At 49.8% G+C, this 27179-nt stretch overlaps 1 protein-coding gene and 1 pseudogene across 1 annotated transcript; both read left to right on the forward strand.

The window, feature by feature from the left end:
• On the forward strand, nt 1–27179 carry PCSK4 (proprotein convertase subtilisin/kexin type 4). The gene is made up of 15 exons (XM_084826162.1): nt 1–368; nt 6680–6784; nt 8827–8922; nt 9347–9475; nt 10091–10167; nt 12072–12160; nt 12726–12898; nt 15003–15215; nt 18824–18924; nt 20871–20974; nt 21970–22087; nt 23446–23628; nt 24648–24772; nt 25463–25582; nt 26553–27179. The coding sequence occupies exons 1-15, from the start codon at nt 192–194 to the stop codon at nt 27038–27040; spliced, it is 2298 nt and encodes a 765-aa protein (XP_084682288.1). The 5' UTR covers nt 1–191; the 3' UTR covers nt 27041–27179.
• LOC146333559 (U2 spliceosomal RNA) lies at nt 11795–11892 on the forward strand (annotated as a pseudogene).

Here is a 27179-nt window from a genome sequence, read left to right on the forward strand (position 1 = left end):
ATGGCGACCCGCGCGCCTCCGAGCGCGCGGCGCGGGAGAAGCCGCTCTTGCCCGCTCGAGGGTGGGCGTGGCGTGAAAATCGAGGCCCAGGCTTGGGCGCGCGGTGCTAGGCCGCGCTCGGGTATAAGGGCCGGGGCCTGCGGGGCCGGGCTCCTTCCCCTCCCCGCCGCGCCGCTTGCCTGGGGCACGCCATGAAGGGGGCGGTGGCCGCGGAGCTCTGGCTCCTGCTGCAGCTGCTCTGGTGCGGACCCTCCCGCGGCCGCGCAGGGCTGCGTATCTACCTGAGCAGCTGGGCGGTGCGCGTCCCCGCGGGGGCGCAGGAGGCGCAGCGCCTGGCACGCAGGCACGGGCTGCTCTACCTGGGCCAGGTGAGGGAGGGATGGGGCGCGGAGGGCGAAGGCGACTCTTCCCCCGGAGCGAGAGGTGCGCGGCTGAGCCCCCGCACCTGTTGGGGCGTGTGGGAAGGAATATAGGCCCGGTCTAGCGGAGACTGGGGCCCCTTTTCCTTCCTTCCTTCCTTCCTTCCTTCCCTGAAAAAAAGCCTGACCGAGGAGCCTCTGAGCATATGCAGAGTGCCTTGCATAAGGACAGGGCAAGGAACGCCTGGAGGGACCAGACCCCCCCTTCCTTCCTTCCTTCCTTCCTTCCCTGAAAAAAAGCCTGACCGAGGAGCCTCTGAGCATATGCAGAGTGCCTTGCATAAGGACAGGGCAAGGAACGCCTGGAGGGACCAGACCCCCCCCTTCCTTCCTTTCCTGAAAAAAAGCCTGACCGAGGAGCCTCTGAGCATATGCAGAGTGCCTTGCATAAGGACAGGGCAAGGAACGCCTGGAGGGACCAGACCCCCCCCTTCCTTCCTTCCTTCCCTGAAAAAAAGCCTGACCGAGGAGCCTCTGAGCATATGCAGAGTGCCTTGCATAAGGACAGGGCAAGGAACGCCTGGAGGGACCAGACCCCCCCTTCCTTCCTTCCTTCCTTCCCTGAAAAAAAGCCTGACCGAGGAGCCTCTGAGCATACGCAGAGTGCCTTGCATAAGGACAGGGCAAGGAACGCCTGGAGGGACCAGACCCCCCCCTTCCTTCCTTCCTTCCTTCCCTGAAAAAAAGCCTGACCGAGGAGCCTCTGAGCATACGCAGAGTGCCTTGCATAAGGACAGGGCAAGGAACGCCTGGAGGGACCAGACCTTCCTTCCTTCCTTCCTTTCCTGAAAAAAAGCCTGACCGAGGAGCCTCTGAGCATATGCAGAGTGCCTTGCATAAGGACAGGGCAAGGAACGCCTGGAGGGACCAGACCCCCCCTTCCTTCCTTCCTTCCTTCCTTCCTTCCCTGAAAAAAAGCCTGACCGAGGAGCCTCTGAGCATATGCAGAGTGCCTTGCATAAGGACAGGGCAAGGAACGCCTGGAGGGACCAGACCCCCCCCTTCCTTCCTTTCCTGAAAAAAAGCCTGACCGAGGAGCCTCTGAGCATATGCAGAGTGCCTTGCATAAGGACAGGGCAAGGAATGCCTGGAGGGACCAGACCCCCCCCTTCCTTCCTTTCCTGAAAAAAAGCCTGACCGAGGAGCCTCTGAGCATATGCAGAGTGCCTTGCATAAGGACAGGGCAAGGAACGCCTGGAGGGACCAGACCCCCCCCTTCCTTCCTTCCTTCCCTGAAAAAAAGCCTGACCGAGGAGCCTCTGAGCATATGCAGAGTGCCTTGCATAAGGACAGGGCAAGGAACGCCTGGAGGGACCAGACCCCCCTTCCTTCCTTCCTTCCTTCCCTGAAAAAAAGCCTGACTGAGGAGCCTCTGAGCATATGCAGAGTGCCTTGCATAAGGACAGGGCAAGGAACGCCTGGAGGGACCAGACCCCCCCCCAAAGCCCGTCTAGCTTTCCCCGGGTTCTCCTTCCCCCGATCCGGTGCCCTCGAGGTGTGTGGGACTACAACACCAGTCATCCCCAGCTGGGCATGGGCATCTGGGACTCGGAGATACACTGCCTCTGAAGGTGGAATCTCTCTTCCGCTATTCCGGGTGCAGGCATTTCTTAGCCGCCTTTGAGACGGTGGTCTTCTCAGGGCTACTAGCTTGTGCCCGTATTAGCCAGCCCGTAGGCAGGTTGGAGAGGCCATGGCCACCCGCTTGTTGTATATCTTTGACTGCTACTCGGAGGAAGAGTCCATGGGGTTCCCATTTAGCCATCGTGGCTACTAGCCATGGATAAACCTCTCTTCCTTGGATTTGTCTGATCCCCTCTTCATCGTGTATCTGTCTTTAAAGCTGTAGAAAAGTATGCGTTCCCCCCCCCCTCCCTTTTCTTTATTTTGAAATAGAGTTATGAATGTGGACAAGGAGGAGCTTTTCTGTGATCAGAAAAAGCACTTATATTGCATGGCCGGTGCTTTACAGAGCGCTGTGTCGGTCTTATCTTGTGAGCCGGCTTGAGAAACTTGTTGTATCCCAAAAGGTGACTTAAAAATATCTGTCTGTCTATAATTACAAATCGTAAGCTTCTCCAGAAAGCAGGGAAGTAAAGAAAACACTGTCCACATCTTTTTTTTTTCTTTTTAAAATTTTGATTTCCTTCTGTCTTTGCACCCTCCTGCTTTGAGGCAGTGGTGCAGTGAGATAATTGGACCCTGGCGTTAAAGTGGGGACTCCCCTGGTAATGTGTGTTCTTTCACTTGCTTCAAAATGCATCAAAACACTGTGTTTGGGGGGCTCTCCTTCTTGTCCTGCTGAGTGGGGCCTGGACAACTGCCCCAAAGTCCTACCCTGATAGCACCACCACCTATAAATTGACAGGTGGGTGAAATTCTGGCTAGACCAGTCAAACCTTCCTTGGGTTTACATCCCTAAAATGATGAATGAGGGGATTTTTTAAAACCCTTTTTCAAATGAGTACTGAAAGGCAAAGTGTTCCTGAGCACTTGCAGACTGCCCTTCCTTCTGGGAGGGTAATAACTTTTTAGAAATGACCTGCTCCTGGGGCATGCACGGAGTGTCCTTCCCCTCTGCCAGAGGAACTAAGTTGGAAAAGAAACCTGTCTAAGGATGGTTAAAAAATTGGCAGGTTGGCAGACCTACTGGGAATGGAGGCAAAGACTGGGTGAATACTAAATTGTGAAGGTAGGGGAGCAATCCAACGCATAAAAAGGTAAAGGTGTCCCCAACCAGTTGTGTCCGACTCTAGGGTACGGCGCTCATCCCCGTTTCTAAGCCGAAGAGCCAGCGCTGTCCGAAGACGCTTCCGTGGCCATGTGGCCGGCATGACTGAACACCGAGGTGCACGGAACGCTGTTACCTTTCCCGCCAAGGCGGTACCTATGTATCTACTTGCACTTGCTTGCTTTCGAACTGCTAGCATGTTTAGGCAGAAAAAAAGTCCTATACCTCTCAGCATTCCCCAGTCATGCTGGGGAATGCTGGTGGGTTGTAGGACTTTTTTTCTGTCCAAACATGCATAGGATTGTGCCCTAGATGTGGTATCAGGGATCTGGGTTAGATAAGTTTGTGTGTAGCCTTTTCCATTCCAATTACTTGCGTGTCGCTTTTACATCTGGAAAGGTTTGCTTGTAGTGTAAAAGAGGAACAATTGTCCTCCCTCAGAGAGGTCCAGCCTCTTGTTTATCTGCATCAAGTACTCACTTTGGAGTGCCCCATTCGAAGGAGACAAGCGAAGACTGGAGATTTATCCCTCAGAGACCAACAACTGATTTTTTTTTTATCTTATTTTTTTTGAGAGTGAGGAATAACTCCTGCTTCTGCCTTGAGATGCATTGAATGACCTGATCATTCCTTGGGGTGGATGATCTGTCCTGCAGTGGAGGCTGATCAGTAAGAGGCAAACTCGGAGCAATGTGTGACGTAGGTTGCATCCTCCATTTGTCGATGGTGCTGTGGCTACGCAGCAGGGGTGGGCAGATTTCACGCTTGTGAGACCTCCTGTGTGTGTATGTTTTAACTTAGGGTTGTTGTTTTTTAACTTACACCATCCATCAAATGGAGCCAGGTGCAAAATAATGCCTCAGGCAGGCAAACATATGCGAAGAATTAAGGAATGGGGTACCTCCAAGTGCACGTTGGAAGCTCTGGTGTGGGCTGGTCCATGAAGTCACAAAGAGTCGGAAGCGACTGACCGAATAAACAACAACCAGAACCAAACTTGCAGCAAAAATCCACGCCTGGTTTCCCCCTGCAAATGTTCCTTTCAGCAATTTAATTTAGAGGGGAGTTAGGATTGAGGGGCGTGGGGGGGGATGTGGTGTTTTTTTAAAAGTTGTTGCTATTGTTAAGTCCTTGGGAGTCGGGAACCTTTGCTGATCAACTGCAAAAAATCACCCAGAGACCTACCTTCTGCCACCCCTGCCCTATAGGATCTTTTTTATTCAGGGGTGAGGAACCTCTTTCAGCGCAAGGGCCAAATTCAGTTTCAAAGAAGCTCTCGGGGGCCACATTCCGGTGGTGGGCAGGGCTGAAGGCAAAAGAGGTGGGACCAAAAATATAAAAATGACATGCATATTGTAGCTTCAACCTCTTACTGCCAGTAACGAAGTCTTAGGAGAGCAAGGTTTTAGAATTGGGGGCGGGTGGAAGAGGTACTGTGCAAAAGCGAGGAAACCACCAAATGATTGGTGGTTGGGGAAGGGGTGGGGCCAGGGGGAAGGGCACATGACACTTTGGGGACCTCAGGAGGGCCAGATTTGGCCTGCAAACCTGAGGTTCCCCACCCCTCCTTTTAATGGTTGAATTATGGATTTTGTGCAGTATGCAGATAGCAGAGCTGCGCTTGTATAATGCCAACCGGGTGCCTTATTCCTTTAAAAGATTTATATCTGATCTACCTCCATCAAACCAGGGAGGGCAGCTTCTGGTTATTAAGATCGTACACATTAAAAATACATCCTGCCAAGAAGGCTCCTAAAAGCAGATCGATACGACTGAGCCAGCTCCCAGTGGAGGGACTCAAAAGCTACTCATAAGCCAGTTGCCTCTGGTTTTTAATGTTTAAGTTGGCTATGAATTTCAAAGCAATAGGTTCCCAAGCTCTGCTCCTGTGGTGGGAGGTAGGGGCTTTTATGAGGTGGGACAGCTGATTAAGAGTAGGGGGCCCAGTTGTTCTTGGTGTGGGTGAAGATTTTATTTATTTATTCATTGCACTTTGATGCCGTCAAGTGCCCCTTTTCTGTTTTTGTATAGTGTAGCAATCTCAGAACTGCAACTCATGCAGAGAGACTCCAGGGAGTTGCAGTGGCTGCTTCCTGAGAGAAAAGCTTGGATTCTTCCTGTGGAGAATTTGGCACTGCTCCGATCTGTCGCTTGGATTTCCCTTTTTGCTGCCCCCCTTCTCTTTCCCTGCCTTTTAAAATGATGCATCTTCACCTTGAGCTGAGTTTTCTTCCTCATCTTTTTTTTTTTTTCATTCCGTAGCCAAGCTGGTCCAGATTGCTGTGGCCAGACTGTTGACTGGGGCTGGTTACAAGTGTTGGAAAGTCTGGTGTGACTTACAGCAGAGTTACTTTATATGGCGAAAGCATGGCAACACAGCAGTTAGTTTTGGAGGCGATAAATGCAGGCTAGAGCCAGCTTAGTTGAAATCAACTTTATTAATGCTTTTATACATATTGTCAGGGAAGGCTGTTTCACACTGTTTTAACTACAAGCACTCCCTAAAACTGGGCAGGCGAGTGCAAGTAAGCAAAGGCATGACACATTGTTGTTTGCTTCCTCTCTTGAGAGACCACATGTTGCTTGTTGCGGAGGCTAGAGGAAGGAGGAAGGGGAAGGGGAGGGAGCAGGAAATAGGAACTAATCAAGCTACAGGACATTCTCTATCACCCCCTAGTCTCTGGATGCATGCAGAGTTTGTATCCAACAACAGGGAGCATGTAACTCCCTTGTTGCAACAGCTTCACTGGCTACTGGTCTGTTTCTGGCCACAATTCAAAGGGCTGAATATGACCTATAAAGCCCTGTATGGCTTGGGACCAGGCTACATGAAAGACTGCCTTCTCCCATATGGGCCTGCCCAGTTCTGAAGATCTTCTGGAGACACCCTTCTTTTGAGACCGCCACCATCAGAGGTATGTTTGGTGACAACCCAGGGCCTTTTTGGTGGCCGCTCCCTGTCTGTGGAAGTCCCTCCCAAGGGAGGCTAGGTTCGCTCCCTCTTTGCTGTCCTTCTGCCAGCAGGCAAAGACCGTTTCTTCAAGCAGGTCTTTGGTGTGTAAGCGGGTCTGTTGAACTGGATGCTGTTTTTCCTCTGTTGTGATTTTAATTGTGTTTTAATGGATTTGCTCATTATTGTTGTTATTGAGTTTTATTAGTGATTGTACACTACCTTGAGTGCCATTTTTGGTAGAAAGGCAGGGTACAAATCAAATAAATAAATGAACAAGGAACAACTTTTCCCTAAAACTGAATCTCTGATATGATTCCCGTGGGTGTCAACATCCTCACGGACACCTCTCCTGGCACCTGCTAGGCTCCCTCCTCTTCTGATTTTTATTTTATTTAAGTTTTTTAAAATAAAACAAATCAAGTTTAAAATAATAATTGAACAGCCGTTCGATAAACGGGCAAGGCACTCCATGGCAGCCATTTTGTGAAAGCACCCACAACACTCAAAATTCCAAGCATGCCACTGACCCAAAATGTTTCCTCTGAAACCTCATGTTCCTTTCTTCCATTCCTGCAGGTCATTGACGGGGAACCTTATTACCACCTGAAACACAGAGGCGTGGTGGAGAGATCTCTGAGCAGGCACTGGGGTTGGCATGTTCGTCTGAAGAAAGAGCCACGGGTAAGGTCGTGGAACTGTAGAGTTGAAGAGGGGTTCCCTTCAAGGCTATCTAGTCTAACCCCCTGCTTAGTGCAGGGCAAACCAGACTGCAGGCCAGCCTCTTGTGTGAAGACCTCCAGCGAGAGCAAGCCCACCGTGCCTCTAAGTCGTTGATCCCACTGTCGCATTGTTCCTACTATCAGGAAGGTTCTCCTAGTGCTAAAATCTACCTCCTGCCTCTTAAGCCCATTCGATTCAGTCTTGCTGTCCTCTGTGGTGGCAGCAGAGAATAGGACTTTGCCCTCTTCTGTGTGACAAGATGACCCTTCCAGGATGTGAAGACAGTCAACATTTCCCGCCTTGGTCTTCTGTTCTCGGGGCTGCACAATACCCAGTTCCTTCAACCTTACCTCACAGGGATTGTTTTATTTATTATTTGTTTGCAATATTTTTATCCCTCTTCTCAGCCAAAAAAGGCTCCCAGAGTGACCTATCATGTAATCGTTAAAAGAAGACAAGCCTTGCTCGCAGGCTTACAACCTAAAAAGGCAGGACACATGAGAAAAAAGGAATGGGGAGGGAAGAGGAAGAAAAAGTTAAGTCTTTGGGTGGATGGAATGGCCCTGGTTCTCACTCTCATCGCTCACTGTTTCCCATAAGCTCTCCATTGCCCTCCTTTGAACCTATCCCTTCTTAAAGTGCAGCACCAAGATGTAGCAAAAAAAAGAGGCGCAATCCTATGCATATTTAGACAGAGATTTTATGCTGGTGTTTGTTGTTTTGTCATTTGTTGTTTTTTAGAATGTTTGCTGCTGTTTCCAGTTTTATTATGTTTTTACGGTTTTTAACATTGCGTTTGTTTTTATTATGTGTTTTATTGTTTCATGCTGCCCTGGGAGGGCTCCTGCCCTGAATGGCAGCCAAGAAATATTTTAAATAATAATGTCCTACAATGCCCAGCATTCCCCAGCCAACATGGACTTATTTCTGTCTAAACACACATAGGATTGCACATTTAAGGCAGCCACCCTTCAACAGATTCATGGAGGAGATGTCATGTTGATGGCTCTTTGCCTTGACAGTTTAGTAGAACCTCCAGCAGAAGAAAGCAGGATCAATGGTAGAGCTCCTGTTTTCCATGCTGAAGGCCCCAGGTTCAGTCGCCAGCATTTCCAGATGGGGCTGAGAAAGGTCCCTGTCTGATGGACCAAGAGTCTGACATGGTGGAAGGCAGCATCCTACGCTCCTATTTATTTTTAGAATCATGAGGACTAGAATCTTGATTTTATTTTCTAGGGGATGGCCCATAGCTAGGGATGTCGGAGAAATCCTTGAGTTTTCCTAGATTCAGTCCCCCAGACTTCGTTCCGGTTCCAGCTGTGGCGAATGACTCGGTCAGTCTGCAGTGAGTCAGGGCGGTTCATGGATTTTCTGGGCATGTTGAATATTTTCTTTCCGCAGGTCCTGCAATTTGCACACATTTGATAATAATTTGCTGAAATTTCTCCGCCATTTGCGTAAACTGCAGAACCTACAGAAAAAGAACGTGCAAAACAGTTCCTGGTGTTCAGGGGGAAAACCTGCAGCTTGGCTTGCAAACACAAATCAAGTCGTACACACCGTGGAACTCCATCGACCCAAAAAAAACCACCAGATTTCCCAGTGATGGAATCACTACCCATAGCTCAGTGACAGGGCCCCGGCTTTGCATGCAGAAGCTCCCAGCTTTAATCCCCAGCATCTCCAGGTAGGGCTAGGAAAGAATCCTGCCTGAACCCCTTGAGAGCTGCTGCTGCCAGTCAGTGTCGACAATACTGGGCTAAGTGAACCAACCATCTGACTCAGGTGTAAGGCAGTTTCCAATGTTCCTGTAGGAGCATAACATTGTGAACAGTGGTCACTGCATCAGGTAAAGCAGGCTTCCAGAACCCGGTTGCTCTCTGAAAGTGTTGGACTACACACCTGGAGGGCACTGGATCCGGGAACACAGGATGGAGAGCGAGGGACGCGATCCTGAACATGCTTAAGATGAAAAAAAAAGCACCCGTGTCTTTTGTCTTTAGATCCCCTGGTTTGAGCAGCAGACACTGAAGAGGCGACGGAGGAGAGCGATTTCCGTGGTCCCTACTGACCCGTGGTTCCACAAACAGTGGTATATGGTGAGTGATGCAAGGGAAGAAAATCCTGGGACAGGGAAAAGGTGGGGAGCAGGTGGGGTGTTGCTGTAGGAATGGGTAGGCAAGGAGGTCAGAGCGCCTGAGATTGAATAGGTTTAGTCACGGCCTGCCTGATGGTGCATGGAGAAATGGAGTCGATTTGCTGGGCTGCCTGGTTGGCTGGCTCCACCCACCACTACCGCAGCTAGAAGAGAGTGGACTCCTTCAGGTAAATGGCCATGCTCCTTTCTGCCAAAGCTCCACCCCTTAAAGCAACCGCCCCTACCCTGATCCCTCCAGGTGTCTTGGACAGCTTGTCTCCTGAAGGTCCAAGTCAGCTTTATAATTTTCCAGAATTTTTCAACTCTTAAAATGACGGAGAAGGGAGAAACAAAAGCTTCCTACAGTCTTTTTCTTTCGGTTTCAGAACAATGACGTGCTTCCAGACCTCAACGTCCTCACTGTGTGGAACCAGGGGTATACGGGCTCGGGGGTGGTTGTGAGTGTTCTGGACGATGGGATTGAGAGAGACCACCCCGACCTCGTGGCAAACTACGTACGTAGAATTAGGACCCGGTATCTATGGGGGGAGGGGCCGAAAACCTGCAGAGCAGGGTTGCTGAACCTCTTTCATCCTGAGGGCAGAATTCCATTTCGGAGCAGTTCTTGGGGGCCGCATTCCAGTGGTGGGTGGGGCCAAAGGAAAAGGGGTGGGGCCAAATGTAGATGATGGAGAAAAATGGGTTCTCTGTTGCTCCAGAGGGCAGGACTCGAACCAACAGGTTCAAATGACAGGAAAGAGGGTTTCAAACATTAGAAAGAACTTCCTGACAATATGACGTCCTCTACTGAGGACGCTGTAGCTATGGATTTCATGAATGGGCAGGGGATTGGACTGGATGACCTTCGAGGACACTTCCAGCCCTAGAATTCTACGATCTCACGTTATCTACTTCGCATCCCTTATATGTTCTTCAGTTTTGTCTTTGCAGCCCTCGGGCTGTCAGCTTGGTCTTTAAACAACAGCAGCACAAGCCATCTCAGGGAAATGGGAGATTTGTTAGTTTCCCCCAAAGTCGTTTCTATACTTGTGCTGCGAACAGAATTCTCTGAACCACTTCTAGAAGGGGGCACCGGTCGCAGGTTCCCGATCCATGTCTTTTTCTTTCAGGATCCCGTGGCAAGTTACGACTTCAATGACAACGACCCGGATCCGCAGCCACGCTACAACGCTTGGGATGAGAATAGGTGAGGTTTTTCTTTATCAAAAATGCTCGGAGCCTTGGGGCACCTTCAAGCAGACTTCCACAGCCTGGTGCCCTCCACCAGGGGACTACAACTCCCAGCATGCCCCAGCCAGTCTGCCGTAGAGATTTAACAGTTGCATAGTGCAATTCTATATATCAGGGTCAAGCAACCTAAGGGCCATGGGCCAAATCCGGGCTTCTGGAGTTCCCCAGATGGGCTCGCTCTCTTTCCCCCGATTGCTGATCATTTGGTGGCTTTCCAGCTTCTACACACTTTTTCCCATGCTAAAAGACTGAAAGCCTCTCCGAAAGCTTTGTTACTAACAGCTTTAAGCGAAAATATACGGATATTTTTGTCCCCACCCACCCCTGGAATGCAGTCCCTGAGAGGTTCTCCGACATTGAATTTGTCCCTTGGGCTGACAGGAGCTCAGCACTGCTGCAATATATGTCTTAAGCTCCTGGGAGTCCAGTGGGACTTATTCCCTGGGACGTATGTACAGAACTGCAGCTTTATTAGCACAGAAGCTCTTGTGGACTTGAAACCAATCTGGAAGTTACCGGGACATGGATATGTACAGCCAAACTCTCTGTCCTGAAGGGCAGCCCTTGCCCTGAGAAATAGGAAGACAAAACTGTTGCACCATTAGTTTCTCTAGGATGGGGGCGGGGGGGAACGTCCTGCTTGCTGGATCTGCTTTTTTCCCCCTTCTTTCCACCATGAAGTCCACTATCTGGGGCCAGGTGCAAAATAGAGACTCAGATATCCACTAAGAATTAAGGAGCCGAAGACACGCTCAACCCTGGAACTTGTGATCGGTAACCAGAACCAAACTCACAAGGCCTTTTGCCCCCAAATCCGCTCTTTGTTTCCCTGCTACAACCGTTCTTTTCAGCCAGCTAATTTAGCTGGGGGGGAGAAAGCTTTTTAGTTGTTGCTTTTGGGAGTCAGAAATCTTTGCCCGCTCGACTACACATCACCTACCAGTAGGTAGGTAGGTAGGTAGATCTACCAGTAGAAATAGATGGTACCTTCTCTCCCAGCTTTCCTGTAGGGACTACAACACCGCAAACCGATATTACCCCCTCAACTAGGGTGGGGAACCTCTTTCAGCCTGACAGCTGAATTCTGTTTCAGAGAAGCTCTTGGGGGCCACATTCCAGGGGTGGGTGGAGCCAAAGGCAAAAGGGGGTGGAGCCCAGCCACAAAAAATATTGGTATATTGGTGCTTAAAGCTTCTATTACCAGCAGCTAAGCCTTAGCAGAGGCATTTCCCTGCCATAAAGACCACCTATTAAGAATGTTGAAACTAAGAATTGGTGTCTGGAGATTTTCCTCCATCCAAATCCATTTTCCTTTTGTGTCACGCCTTTTTAGATTGCAAGACTGGGGGGCAGGGGCCATCTCATTATTAATCTTTGGAAGTCGCTCTGGGAGGATTTTTTGGCTGACGAGCGGGGTAACGATGCTGCCAATAAATACTAAATTTTGAACGATTAAAATCGGGGGAGGAGGTGAACTGCACAAAAGCTAGGAAGCCATCAAATAATCAGTGATTACTGTTAGGTACTTATTATTACGGGGAAGGGGTGTGTTGCCTTCAGGGAACCATAGAGGGACTGATTTGCCGCCTTGTTGGCCTTTTGGCTAAGATCAAGTGCAGTATCTGTTCTTATCAGTTTAATAGATGCGCCCCTAGGGCCTAGATGTACTCGAGGACAAGTCTGGGCATGGGTTTTGGCCACCCCCGGTGATGGCTGGCATCCCCTGGCAGAGGCCCATCTCAATTTTGGCAGCCCTGAGGGCAAAATCCAGGGTCTGGTTCCAAAGACGTAGGGGCACCTCAGTAGTCACTGTCCTGTTGTGAACGTCCCCAACATCTGTTCTTCTGTCTTTCCTTCCAGGCATGGCACGCGTTGTGCTGGGGAGGTGGCCGCCACAGCCAACAATGACATTTGTGGGGCCGGCGTCGCTTACAGGGCGAAAATTGGAGGCAAGTCCATTCTTTTTTTCTTTTTTTTTCCCTTCCCCCTTTTTTTCTGGCCAGTTATGTAAGTGGGGAACACGTAGCAGGTGTGTTCAGGGGAATGGCTAGAGCAAGGCAGAAAGCAGCTGATGGTAGACTGATGGCCCATGTTGTATCTCCAAGCGGATTCTAGAATCCTGATGAGGAAAGGCTCCAGATTCCGAATGGGGCAATGTTACGCAAGCAGGTCAGTTCATCTGAGCAAGCTTCATAGGGGGTGCTTCTTCTTTCTTTTCTTTTTGCATTAAAAAGAAAGAAAGAAAAAGAGCCCCCTAAGTAATTTAAGGGTTGCAGACTAGGAGATGGACAGATCTCCCCTATCGGGGACACAATCCACCAGGGAGCTCCCTTGCATGGGCCTCACTGAAAGGATGGTGACCAGCTTCTGGGAGTGCAGATGGGGCTGGATTGTACCAGTCTGAGGCTCTGCTGAAGGCAGCAATGACTTGTGGGGATCACCGGAAGGGTTTGAGAAGGGGAACGCAGCTTTGGAAACTGGCACAGCGACCCCCCTCTCTTTTTTTCCTCGCAGGGGTGAGGATGCTGGATGGTACTGTGACTGATATTGTAGAGGCCCAGTCCTTGAGTCTCCACCCCCAGCACGTTGACATCTACAGCGCCAGCTGGGGCCCGGAGGATGATGGGAAAACGGTGGATGGCCCTGGGATACTAGCCATGGAGGCCTTCCGCAAGGGGGTAGCCAATGTAAGCTCGGCTTTGCCCACCATTTTGGAGGACCGACAGGAGGGTAGTCTTAAGAACCTCAGAGGAGCCCTGCTGGATCAGACCAAGGGTCCGTCTAGTTCAGCATTCTGTTCACACAGCAGCTAACCAGCTGTCAAATGGGAACCCACAAGCAGGACATGAGTGCAACAGCACCCTCCTACCCATGATCCCCAGCAACTGCTGTACATAGGCTCACTGACTCTGGTACTGGAGGTGGCACATAGCCATCAAGACTAGTAGCCACTGATAGGCTTCTCCTCCATGAATTTGTCTAACCCCCTTTTAAAGCCATCCAAATTGGTGGCCACCACTGCATCTTGTGGTAGCAAATTCTTTACTTTAACTACATGCTGTGTGAAGAAGCCCTTCCTTTTCTCTGTCCTGAATCTCCCACCAATCAGCTTCATGGGATGACCCCACTGGGTTCTAGTATTTTGAGAGAGGGGGAAAAATGTTTCCCTCTCCACATTCTCCACACAAGGCATGATTTTGTAGTCCTCTCTTGTCTCCCCTGACCCTCCTTTTTCCCAAGCTGAACAATCCCAGCTGTTTTAATCCTCCCTCATCGGGGAGAAACTCCAGCCTCTGGATCATTATGCCGCATGTGGGTCTTGGACCTTCTGTTCTGACCCCCGCCTCCCAATCAGTGTGACAGCTTTGGTTCCAGCTCCTGCTTTTAAGGTCAAATTATACAAATCTTTGTCGGCAAGGTGATGTCTCTGCTTCTTACTATGCTGTCTAGGTTTGCCATAGCTTTCCTCCCAAGGAGCAAGCGTCTTTTAATTTCAGGGCTACACTCACCGTCTGCAGTGATCTTGGAGCCCAAGAAAATATAATCTGTCACTGCTTCCATTTCTTCCCCTTCTATATGCCAGGAAGTGATGGGGCCAGATGCCATGATCTTCGTTTTTGTAATGTTGAGTTTCAAACCAGCTTTTGCACTCTCCACTTCCACCCTCAGCAAGAGGGTCTTTAGATCCTCTTCGTTTTCTGCCATTAGGGTGGTATTGTCTGCGTATCTGCGGTTGTTGATAATTCTCCCGGCAATCTTAATTCCGACCTGTGATTCATGCAACCCGGTGTTTCTCATGATGTACTCTGCATATAAATTAAATAAGCAGGGCGACAATATGCAGCCTTGTCGTACTTCTTTCCCAATTTTGAACCACTCGGTTGTTCCATGTCTGGTTCTTACTGTTGCTTCTTGGCCCTCGTACAGGTTTCTCAGGAGACAGGTAAGGTGGTCTGGTACTCCCATCTCTTTAAGAATTTGCCACAGTTTGTTGTGATCCACACAATCAGGTGCTATGGTCCATGGGGTCACGAAGAGTCGTACACGACTTAACGACTGAACAACAACAACAACAAAGTTCGACCTAATGAACATTTGGCTTGAAATTGGGGTGGAAATGGAGGCGGAAACAATTTTCCAGTGTTTCAAGACAGGAAGTTGACAGTTACGGGTGTGTGTGTGTGTGTGTGTGTGTGTGTTTTAACCCTTTTAAATGTAATACTGCTACCACCACAAGCGACAGAGCTCACCTCGGAAGCTGCCATTCTACACTGTCCCACCGTGCACTTTGGAATGGCGCTACATCATGATGTAGTATTGTGCCAAGTGGCTTGGTGGCAGGGGGGATAGTTAGCAGGATTCGGCCCAGACACCAGGTAATGGGGGAGTGTCCATTAAGGTGGCGACCGAAAAGAGTTTTTTTTGGGGGGGGAATGTGGAAGCACCACCGTGGCCACATTCTCTTCCCTGACTTCCACAAACGTGCCCCCAATCCTTCCAGGAAAATTCACCACCTAGGTCTTTTAAAAAAGGATTGGGCAAATCCATGGAGGATCAGGCTATCGGAGCTACTGGTCATGATGGCTGTGTTTAACCTCCAGTGTCAGAGGCAGTATACTGGGGAACATGAGCGGGAGGGTGCTCTTGCCCTCACGTCCAGCTTTTGGGCTTCCCAAAAGAATGCAGGGGAGGCTATATTGGGAGCTGAGTAGAGCTCTGAAATATTGCATCTGCTGGATGCCCCCCCAAATCTGTGGCCGGATCTGATCTTCGTCATTACCTCCCCCCCAGGGTCGTGGAGGGCTGGGCTCCCTCTTCATCTGGGCCTCGGGGAATGGCGGCCTGCGCCACGACAACTGCAATTGCGACGGCTACACAAACAGCATCTACACCTTATCCGTGGGCAGCACCACGCAGAGCGGCCGGGTACCATGGTACAACGAGGCGTGTGCCTCCACCCTCACCGCCACCTACAGCAGCGGGGCGAAGGGCGAGAAGCAGATTGTGAGTAGGGATGTTGGAGAAATCCATTTGGCAGGTGGAGTTCAGTGAGCTTTCCTAGGCTAAGCCCACCCACTTGCTCCAGACTTCGTTTTGGTTCCCGCTGTGGTGCCTGACTCGATCTGCAGTGAGTTGGGCCAGTTTGTGGTTTTTGTGGGGATTTTGCACATTTTGAGGTGGTGGGAAGCTTTTGTAATTTGCATGAATTTCGGAGCAATTTGCATGGATGACAGCCGAATTTGCATGAATTGCACAGATGACAGTGGCAATTTGCGCAAATTGCAGGACCTCCCCCCGCAAATGGGTAAAAAAATTCCTGGAGTTTGGGGAATAGCCCACAACTTGGGTACAAGTCATACACACCGCAGAACAATGTCAAACCAAAACATGAATGGATTTCCCAGCTACGGATTTCCTTGATTGTGAGACCCTTTTGCTTGTTTTTAGGAGGGCATCAGGAGAAACTCGCTGGATTAGGCCAAAGTCCTCTCTAGGCCAGCATCCTATTTTCCCATGGTGGCCAACCAGATACCTCAATGGAAACCCACAGGCAGGGTGTACAGCTGATCACCCCCCAATATTCCTTGTCCCAGCATTGAGTAATCTGAGGTAGACTACTCCTGTGTGTGGAGCTTCCGTTTGACTATATCATGGCCAATTGGTGTTCATAGACCTCCATCAGAAGAAAATGGAGGTACTGGGTTCATCATGTGGTGCTGGAGGAAAATTCTGAGAGTCCCTTGGACTGCAAGAAGATCAAACCAGTCCATACTCCAGGAAATACAGCCAGACTGCTCACTTGAGGGAAGGATATTAAAGGCAAAACTGAAGTACTGTGGCCACATCATGAGAAGACAGGACACCCTGGGGAAGATGCTGATGCTAGGGACAGTGGAAGGCAAAAGGAAGAGGGGCCGACCAAGGGCAAGGTGGATGGATGATGTTCTGGAGGTGACGGACTCGACCTTGGGGGAGCTGGGGGTGGCGATGGCCGACAGGAAGCTCTGGCGTGGGCTGGTCCATGAAGTCACGAAGAGTCGGAAGCGACTGACCGAATAAACAACAACAACAACAATGTATTTAGGATGTCTTGATACCAGCTGCTGGGGAACACCAGCTGGGCAGAGATGTTCCACTCACATCTTGCAGGACTTGATAGGCCTTTGGTCTCATCCAGTGTGGCGCTGTGTTCTTATGCAGCAGTGCAGAACCTCTTTCAGCCCAAGGGCCAATTTCCATTTCAGGGAAGCTCTCGGGGGCCACATTCCAGGGTGGAGGGGAACACAGGCAAAATGGGGGAGGGGAGGCTCCAAAATACCAGAGATACCAGCATATTGTAGTTTAAAGCTCTTCCTTCCAGTAGCCTTAGGAGAAGCATTTCAACCTTTTAGAATGGGGGAGAAATCTGCACAAAAACCAGGAAAGCACCAAATGACCAATGGTTGGGGGAAAAGGGGTGGGGCCAGGAGAAGGGTGTGTAGCCACCTGGGGAGCCCTGGAGGGCCGGCCTTGGGTCTTCTGTTCTTATGTTCTGCCCTTGTTCTTATGTAATGCAATAGTGGCACCTGCAGGTGACTAAAGGAATAACCACACAGTGATCTCCTTCAGTGCACTTGAGGGTGGTTCAATTAACTTTCCAAATATGGACCCATAGAGACGGATTTTGCATGCTTCACTTTAAACCCTTTGGATCCTCCTACAGTTGGCATGTAAAGACTGAGATACATTTTTTTTAACATGCTTGGTTCAGCATCTAAATAGACTGTGGCCACACAGGAAGGTGGATTTACCGTTTATTGTGTCCTGCGTGAACAGATACATTGTATCTGAAGTGCTTTTAAATCCTTTATTCCTCCTTATTTTCCCTTACTGAGTTGTTTACATTCAAGAATGGCTTCTCTTTTTTAGTACAGTTTAACCTCCCTGCAGGGGGCACATGTCGGTTTCACCAAAGCACTTTTCCCTCACTACTCTCTGGTGAAACTCACCACATCGGTGAAATTGACAAGAGTGCTCTCTCCCATGCCTCCTGAAAAGCAAAGTTCCAGGGGTGGCCAGAAAGTAGATCTGTATCAACTGGTAGATCCCTGGGTGACTTGTAGTTGCCACAGAGAGGAAGGCCAGCATCTCTTCTCCATCATCCCAGCATGTAGGACACAGAATAATGTGCTCAAGTTGCAGGAAGCCAGATTCCGGCTGACCATCAGGAAAAACTTCCCGACAGTTAGAGCAATACAATAATGGAGCCCATTCCCTAGGGAGGTGGTGGGCTCTCCCACACTGGAGGCATTCAAGATGAGGCTGGACAGCCACCTGTCAGGGATGCTCTGACTTGGATTCCTGCATTGAGCAGGGGGTTGGACTCGATGGCCTTGTAGGCCCCTTGCAACCCTACTATTCTGTGATTCTGTACCAGCAAGGATTTGTGACTCCCAATGGCTTAATAGTAACAGTAAAATAAGACTCTCCCCCCACCTCCAACTGTATATAATCCTGCTGAAATGAAGAGTGGATATTTTGTGTGGGAGGACAATGAATCCTGTTCAGTTGTGGTACTCAAAACCAATTCCTGGGCTCAGAACTCTTCAGCTGGACAGAGTCGAGAAAGGCAAATGTTTGTCTCGATAGCACTCTGCAAATAGATTTTCAAACAAATCCTTGTGGTATTTGTTATGTATTCCTCCCCCCCAACACACACTCCTTTCCCAGCTCTTCCATATAACAGTACTGAGGAAAAATGTCTCTTCCCTGAATTTTGTATGCTTACTCCAGGAAGAGACGTGGCAGAAGGAGGGAGGAGGCCGTGGCACGTCGTCGCTGAGCTTATGCAGGGTGGAGGAAGGTTGGAGGTTTTAGTGGAAGATTTATAGTTGAGCACTGAGGACTAGATGCTTGGATTTGATGTGGAGGATGACACCAAATGGGTTCCTGGCCTTAAAGGAAAGGGTGACATGAACGTAGTGATGGGAGAAAGAGGAATAGGTGCCCTTTAGATTAATAATGGCACCTCTCCTTGTAGAGCTGGGGAGAACGTAGAAAAGGGCAACTAAAATGATCCAGGGGCTGGAGCAACTCCCCTGTGAGGGAAGGTTATAGGAGCTGGAATTGTTTATCTGGGAAAAAAGGCAAGTGAAAGGAGACATGATAGAAGTGTACAAAATTAGGCATGGTGTGGAGAATGTGGATGGGGAGACATTTTTCTCCCTTTCTTGTAATATTAGGACCCAATGGGGCCATCCCATGACAGTGGGAGATTCAGGATGGATCAAAGGAAGAAGTTCTCCTTCACAGAGGGCAGAGTGAAACTACGGAACTCTTACCACAGGATGCAGTGATGGCCCCCATCTGGGTGGCTTTAGAAGGGGGTTGGACACATTCCTGGAGGAGAAGGCTATCTATGGCTACCAGTCCTGATGGCCATGTGCCACCTCCAGTGTCAGAGGCAGTGAGCCTAGTTGCTGGGGAACATGGGTGGGAGGGTGCTGTCGCACTCCTGTCCTGCTTGTGGGTTCCTGGTCAACAGCTGGTCAGCCACTGTGTGAACAGAATGCTGGGCTGGATGGACCCCTGGTCTGGTCCAGCAGGGCTCTTCCTATGTTCTTATGTTCCAGGTGACAACAGACTTGCGGCACACCTGTACCGGTGGGCATACGGGCACCTCTGCCTCGGCCCCCCTAGTAGCCGGCATGATCGCACTCGCCTTGGAGGCCAAGTAAGAACAGGAGATCATTGAGTGTTTAAACAGCAGCGGTCGCCTTTTCTTAGGATCTTGCACCGCTTTTTTTTTCTTTTTTGGTACTATAAAAAGAACAGGTTCCTAGTCCTCACTGTGGTGAAGAGGCTGGAAAACAGTCTAGCAGGGCTGGGTTTGTTTGTTTTTGGGCAAAGGTACTGGAGCTATGGATGGTGCTGGAGTTCCACTCCCTCCCAACTGGTAGACCTGCCCAGCCAATTTCTCTCCTTTGTTACTTCTCGTTGTTTAATCCGTTTAAATACTGCTTACCCTATAAAAAGATAACTCTCAGCAGTTTACAGAAAGAGATTAAAATACCTAATTACAAATACAAATACTCACCATTTAAAATGTTTAAAGCCAAAGCTAAAAAGCACAATAACTTACTCATTTTACGGGCTGTATCTAATGGCGGTGTTGTGCTAGTGGAAAATGCTACTGTTCCTGCAAGGAGGGCACCTGATTTTCATTGATCCCATGCCTCTGAAAAGCTGTTCTTGAGAGGTACAGGGTCCCCTTTGGAACAGTGTGGGATATGCTACAGAATGCTGCTGTAAGTGAAAGTGGGGTGGGTGGGAGGGATTGGTTTAAAAAAAAAAACCACCCAGCCCTCCCTTTGCATGAGTAGAAATGCTTTTATCAACTTAGGCTGGTATACCAACTATGCCCTTATCTGGACAGAGATAGCCTAGCTACAGTTACCCATGCTCTGGTAACTTCTTGTCTGGATTACTGCAATGTGTTATATGTGGAGCTGCCTTTGAAAATGGTCCGGAAACTTCAGCTGGTCCAAAATAGGGCAGCAAGACTGTTAACAGGGACTGGCCGATGTAATCATATTATGCCAGTATTCTTTCATCTACACTGGCTGCCAGTCCATTTCCGGGCCTGATTAAAGTGCTAGTATTAATATTCAAAGCCCTAAACAGCTTGGGGCCAGGTTATCTGAAGGATCGCCTCCTCCCATATGTACATGCCCATACCTTAAGATCATCTTTAGGGGTCCCTCTACGGGAGCCCCTGCCAAGAGAAGTGAGGCAGGTGGCTACCAGGAAGAGAGCCTTTTCTGCTGAGGCACCCTGGCTGTGGAATGAGCTCCCTAGAGATGTTCACCTGGCGCCTACATTGTGCTCTTTCTGGCATCAGGTGAAGATGCCAGAAAGAGCACAATGTAGCTCTTTCAGGTGAAGATGCTTAATTTTTTTTTCCTTAGGCATTTTAGCACTCCAGTCTTTTAGCTCTGCTGTTTTAAATCTGTATTTTAAACCTCTGCATCGCTACTAGGTTTGATTCTGGTTGTACGTTTATATTGTAGCTTTAAGCTTTTATATTTCATATTGTTTTATGCAGCACCCTGTGGTTTTAATGTTTGTGAACCGCCCAGAGACCTTTCGCTGTTGAGAGGTATAGAAATGTGATAAATAAATAGTTCAAAGCCACCGTTGGGTGCAACCTGATATCTTTGGTTGTTAGCCACTTTGGAAGCTTCTTCTAAAAGGCAGGATAGAAAAGGTAATTTTCTTTTCGATCAGCCCTTTTCTCTGCTCTCTGGTGAAACTGCTTAGGCTTTCCCCTGCCCCTGTCACCTTCACTGGAGAGCAGAGTGGCAGCAGCGGCAAAGGATCTGGCAACTAGATGGTTACCTGGGAGGAACTTAGTGGCAGAGCTGTATGAACCTGCCTCCAGGTTGGTTAGGTAGTTAGTTATTGGTCACCCTCCCTAGCAGCTTCTTCCGCTTTGCTTTGCAAGGGCTGCTAGGAGGTAGAGTCCAGGCACCATACAAGGGTTCCCATGCAGGTTTCATTTGAGGTTCAAGGGGGGTGGGCTTGAAGAGCCAGAGAGGCCTGAGTGCTTGCAAGTTTTGCTATACCAGACCCACAAACAGTCTTCTCATCCCACCCCTTTCCCTTTTTTTGACCCCCCAGCCCCACCCTGACCTGGCGTGACATGCAGCATCTTGTGGTTAGAGCCTCAAGCCCTGCCCACTTGCAGGCAGACGACTGGGCTGTCAACGGTGTCGGGCGCAAAGGTGAGGCTGGAGCTAGCTGTCCTGAAGAGGGGAGGGCTGTATTGCTTTGAGGTGGTAGAGGCTGAGCCTACATGGACCTGATACTCAAAGTGGTTGGCCAGTTTTAATCGGATCTTCTTGTCCACTGTCATGCATCCAACCCTCCACCCTGGAACTATCCCCGATCCTTTTTACAAACATATCTGGGGAAGAGTTTTACAGGGTCGGTTTCCTGGGGAGGACAGAGTACTGGAGGATTAAGGCATGTGGGGTATTTTTTAGAGTCCCCTTCTTTGCAAGTATACAGGCACACAGAATAGCAATGCTAGTAGTGTCTTTCCCCCCACAAGGCAACAGCACACTCCCCAGTCAGTCCCCCACAAGGCAACAGCACACTCCTGCAAATCCCCAAATCAGCTATTTGCCAGCTTTCTCTCCAAAAACTGTTTCTACCATTTTCTTGCCTTGTATCACCCAGGAAGAGTGCAGGACCGAAAACCTACACACCGATATTCAGGATTTGTGGTTAGCAGCCAAAACATGAAAGTGGGAAGCAGTATGGCTCAATCAATTTTAAGCAAATTGTGTGTTTGTGTATGTACGTGTGTGGCAAAGATGACACAGACTGACCCTTACTGTCAACAAATAATAGGTGATGGATGACATTCAATGGATTTTGGAGAAAATATTTTTATATATCTTTGGTGGTCAGCTCTAAAGGGTATTTATTTAAAATATTTTTATCCGACTGCTCTGCCAAAAAAGGAATAAATTGCACATAATCAGTAAAACAAGACAGTCCCTGACCACAGGCTTACAATCTAAAAAGATACAACACACAAGGAAAAAGGGAAGAGGGGGGTAGATGGAGAAAAAATTAAATCTTTTCAGCAGGGTTGGTGGAATAGCCTCACTTCCCTTTCTCATTTCCCTCAGATTATAGTAAAAATTCACTGTTCTGTGTGTGTGTGTGTGTGTGTGTGTGTGTGTTTGTGTGTTTGTTTGTTTTCTTTCAGTGAGTCACTACTATGGGTACGGGCTCTTAGATGCTGGAGAGCTGGTGGATCTGGCCAAGAAGTGGAACAGGACGCAGCCTCAGAGGAAGTGTTATGTCCAAGTTGTTCACAAGCCGATGTAAGAGACAGGTGGATGTGGGTCTGTGCATGCACACAGAAACACACACGCACCCCCAGACGAACAAAAGCACTTCCTCCTCTTTCACATAGTGCCGAATTAAGCAATACAATCTATTGCCATGAGAAGATGGCTTTCAAGTTTGGGGGTCGACTACGTCATGGAGGAGATATCCATCAGCTATTTGCCATGACAGATACACGGAGCCTCCATGTTCGGGCACAGTCTACCTGTGAATAGCAGCTGTTGGAGAGCAGCACCTGGGGATAAACCTTGTGTTTCATTGTGCCTTGGAATCAACTGGCTGTTCGTGGTCGACGCTGGACGAGACGGGCCTCGCAACGCTCGTCTTTACATCCTTATAAAGCAGGGCTACACAACCTCTTTCAGCCTGAGGGCCAGATTCTGTTTCAGAGGAGCTCTCCGGGGCTGCTTTCCGGTGGTGGGAGGGACCAAACACAGAAGGGGTGGAGCCAAAACACAAAACTATACCAGCCTATTTTAGCTCAAAGCTCTTGCTGCCAGGATCTAAGCTTTAATAGAAGCATTTCAGCTTTTTAGAATGGAGTGGCCGGGGGGGGGGGACTGCACAAAAGCTGAGAAACCAGCAAATGATTGGTGGTTGGGGGAAAGGGGATGTGGCCAAGGAAAGGAAGGGTGTGTGGCCATCTGGGCTGTCTACGGTTAAACCCCTGGCCTAGCTTCCTTTGGAGGAGAGGATGCTTGAGACTTAAGGTCTTGGTCATCTTTTGTCTTATTTATCAATATATAAGTAGAGCATAGAGAAAGCAAGTAGGTGCTTCCTCAGTGAACATCAGATTCCATAGCCTCCCTGAAGCCTCCAGCTAGCCACTCTGAGCTCACTCTCAAAAACACTCAGCCTCCACAATCTGGCTCTTAAGTGGTTTCTCTGCCCTGCCTGGAGCTGTAGAGTGTCCAAACTCTGATGGGCATTGCAGTCCAAAGGCTGGTGAGAGAGGGAGAGAGTGTCCAGCTATCCAAGAACATTCACGTTCCTTCAATCAAAGCCACTCATCTGTTGGCTGTTTTGTGGCAATCCCAGAAGTCCCAAAGGGCTGATATGGCTCCCTTTGCGCTTTAAAAATGATGCATTTTTACGATAGTTTTTTTTTAAAAAACACTTGTATTGGGCCTTAAGCAGAGTTGAGGTTTGACAAGACCCCTCCCCTGGTGGGGGTGGGTGGGAAGGGTCATGGCATGCACAAACTTTGGCCATCACACGAGCCCAGCCAAAATTTGTGGGCCATAGCACCCCACTGGAGAAAAACACATGCTGCGTACTAGTTCTGTTTTTAGGTCCTTCTGTGCGAGCTGTCCTTCTCCCCGCTTTCTGGCAGGACCATCAGCTCCAGGCTTTCCATCTCAGAAAATGTCACCTCCGCCTGCCTTGGGAAGACCCAGAGCATCCGTGGACTGGAGCATGTCCAGGTCCAACTCTCTCTCCGTTACAGCCGGAGAGGAGATCTCGCCATCTCGTTGACCAGTCCGATGGGGACCAAGTCAACCCTGGTGGCTGTCAGGTTTGTTACATTCCTGGTTGTGTGGGCAGTGTGTGCATTTGCATAAGGGATGTCAGAGGAATCCATTTGGGTGCTGGAGCTTGATGAGTTTCCCCCAGTTTGTTTCCCCCACGCCAGACTTCGGTCTGTTTTCTGCTACAGAGCCTGACTTGATCTACACCAAGTCAGACCAGTTTGTGTATGTTCTGTATTTCTGTTTAAATTTTCTGTTTTGCACAATGCCACAACCCAACAGGTCATCCCATGAAGCTGATGGGTGGGAGATTCAGGACAGATCAAAGAAAATACTTTTTTGCACAGCGCAGAATTAAAGTATGGAATTTGCCACCAGGAGATGAAGTGATGGCCAGTAATTTGGACCCTTTAGGTTCTAGAATTGTGAGAGAAGGAGAAAAATGTTTCTGCCTTCTCCATACCATGCTTGATTTTATATGCTTGTCATTCACCCCCGGCTCCCTTCCTTGCCTTTTTTCTAAGCGAAGAAGGCCCAGACAATATAACCTTTCCTCAGAGCGGAGTTTCGGCAGCCCCTCAATCACTGGGGTTGCCCTTTTGGGAGCCTTGCATCACAAACACTCAGTGGTGTAGTGGTCAGTTTGGAGGTGCAGGCACACAGCACAACAGTCCTCACAGCCACCCCCCATGGGGAGTCCAAAAAGGCAGGCAGCTTTGTGGATCCATGCCAGCAAACCAATTCTAGGAGTTTTCATCTCCATCAGGAGCAGGTCTTTTGTCAAGCGAACGGGTCTTAATTGCCCATTGGAGACCAAGCCACCACAAAATACTTCGCATTACAGCAGGGAGCAATCCGTTGTGGCTGGGAAAATCCATTTCCCCCTAGCCAACAGTGAAGATTGCAGCTAAGCTCAGAGGGATGTCTGAGGGGGGTGGGAAATGATGCCAGCATCCTTGCTAGTAAAAAAAGTTCCGGCACCCTGCAAACCCTGTGTGCACTACAGCACCGCTAACTGTTTTAAGAGCATGTGTTTTAAAAGCAGCCCCATGGCTTTGCCCACTAGACCTTATGACACCAGCAATGAGGGCTACAAGGACTGGTCTTTCATGTCCACGCACTATTGGGATGAGGATCCACAGGGCACCTGGACTCTTCTTCTGGAGAACAAAGGGGATGCGTATAACACTGGTAAGCCGAGCGGCTTCCTCTGCCCATCTCATGGGGTGTCTGGCTGTCTCCTTGTGCCTCTTTCCTTCAATGATTTCTCCAATGTCTTCTCTGCAACCTTAAGGTCTAGAAACCTGAATAGACTTGTTTAAACATGGGATGTCACAGTCATAGTTCTAACGTCTTCTGTCAGGGTTGTCAGTTGCTCACCCCTGTCTCCTGTAGAGGCAGGAAAAGAGGGACGCAGAGCCTGAACGTCCTGGTAATAATTTGCAAGTTGCCACCGTCCACAAGTCTTCATAGACTCACAATGGCATTACTTTATGCCGTCCCGGTGTACTGGACTACAACTTCCACAATCCCCTTGCCTGCTCGGAAACCACCAAACTATCACTGGTTGGGGGGAAGGGGGCGTGGCCATCTGGAGAACCCCAGAGCATGGCTGGCTGGGCAATGCCGGGAGCTGCAGGACTTCTTTCTATCTAAACATGCATAGGATTTCACCCTAAAGTCTTTTTAGCTCACTCAGCCAAAAAATGCTCCCAGAGCAGCTTGCAATCTTGCAGTAAACAAGACGTCCCCTGCCCATAGGCTGACAACCAAAGAAAGAAAGAAAGACACGACACGACACGCAAGAAAAAAAGGGATGGGGAGAGAAGAGGAAAAAAATGAAGTAGACTTAGTTTGGCCTTCTTCCGCCCCCCTCTGAAGGGTTCCTTGACAGCTTCGTGTTAAAACTGTACGGGACGGAGGAGGACATGGCGGCGAGAGAGGCCGCGACCTCGGTGGTGAGCGAGTGCCTGAGGCGAGATGCCGATGGGACATGCCAAGGTGGGTTGGTAGTGGCTTGTGTCAGTCTTGCTTACCACAGGCAGGCAAAGATTGTGGGACTCCTTGCTGCTGGATGTTGCAAGGGCCTGAAACAAAAAGGGCTTAAAAAGAGAAAGGGATTGCATCAGGGTGCGAAACCTCAGGCCGAGGGCCACATCTGGCCCTCCTCAAATTCCATTCCGGCCCTCTGAAATTCCCCTAGAAGGCCCCACCCCCTTTGTCCTGACCATCCATCACCCTGGCTTTTCTGCAGCTCCCTCCCATTAGAACATAAGAAAAGCCACGCTGGATCAGACCAAGGGCCCATCCATTCCAGCATTCTGTTTACACAGAGGCCGACCAGCTGTCGACCAGAAAACCATCAGCAGGACACGGGTTCAACAGCACCCTCCCGCCCATGTTCCCCAGCAAGTGGTGTACATAAGCTCATTGCCTCTGGAACTGGAGGTGGCCCATAGACATCAGGACTAGCAGCCACTGACAGCCTTCTCCATTCTAAAAGGCTGAAATGTCTTAGTGCCTGGCAGTAAGAACATCAACATACAATACGTTGGCGTCTTTTGTATTTTTAGCTCCACCCCTTTTGCCTTTGGCCCCGCCCATCACTGGGACACAGCCCCTGCAGCTTCTGTGAAATCGGATTCGACCCCCTGGCTGGAAGAGGCTGCTCACCTCTGGATTAGGTTAATATTCAGAGGCTAGAAATACCTCCTGAACGAAACCTGGATCCTTTGTAGCCTTTGGGCTTGGAGAAGGAGAAGCCAACTGTGCATATGTGTGTGAGAGGGTCAGTCGAGGGTTGTGAACTCCCGAGCGCAACGGTGCAGTTAATTTTAGGCACTGGACGCAACGGTCCTTCTTTTCAGTTGGTTTTAGACTCACGGCAAGGGAGCCGTCCCTGTCTCCCAGCCCATCCAGTTGTGTTGTGCCTGGCTCCCGCTAACCTCTCTCCCTTCCTCCCTTTTCCCAGAATGCAGCAGCCCATTCTACGCCTTCCAGCGCCTCTGCCTCTCCTATTGCCCACCCAGGTACTACGCTACCTTCCGGCCCGCCCTCGGGCGTGACGGGACCATCCGGGCCTGTGCCGCCTGTGACCCATCTTGCTACACCTGCCAGGGGGGCACGGCCCACAACTGCACTGCCTGCCTGCCCTTCAGCACCTACGCCGCCCACACCCACGTCTGTTCGCAGCATCCGTCCTACGCCTTCCTGCCCCGGGGGTTTGCCTGGGGCCAGCAGGAGCTCCTCACCCTCGTCCTGGTCGCTGTGCTCTGCGTGGGGCCCATTCTCTGCTGCCTACTTTATGTACTCTGCCGCTGGGCACCCCTTGGGGTCAAGTGGCAGAAGCACGCGGGACCTCAGGCTGATGCTGGGGCTGCGGGCCTGGAACTGTTGTGCCTCCACCAGGTGGGCACTGGGGAGGGCTTGAAGGAGCACTCACAGAGGCCTGCGTCGTGACACCTGGCCAACAAGGCCGCATCCTGAAATACTTGAAACGCAGCTCTGAGTACTAATAAAAATTCTTCTCTGTTTCCACAAGCGAATCCTGGTGTGCCTGTGCGTGCAAATAAACGCTTGACCAAGCTGCTCTCTCCTC

The sequence above is a fragment of the Heloderma suspectum genome, chromosome Z, assembly GCF_057233095.1.
Source record: "Heloderma suspectum isolate Gila_16-S chromosome Z, 16-S_ref, whole genome shotgun sequence".
Classification (NCBI taxonomy): Eukaryota; Metazoa; Chordata; class Lepidosauria; order Squamata; family Helodermatidae; genus Heloderma; species Heloderma suspectum.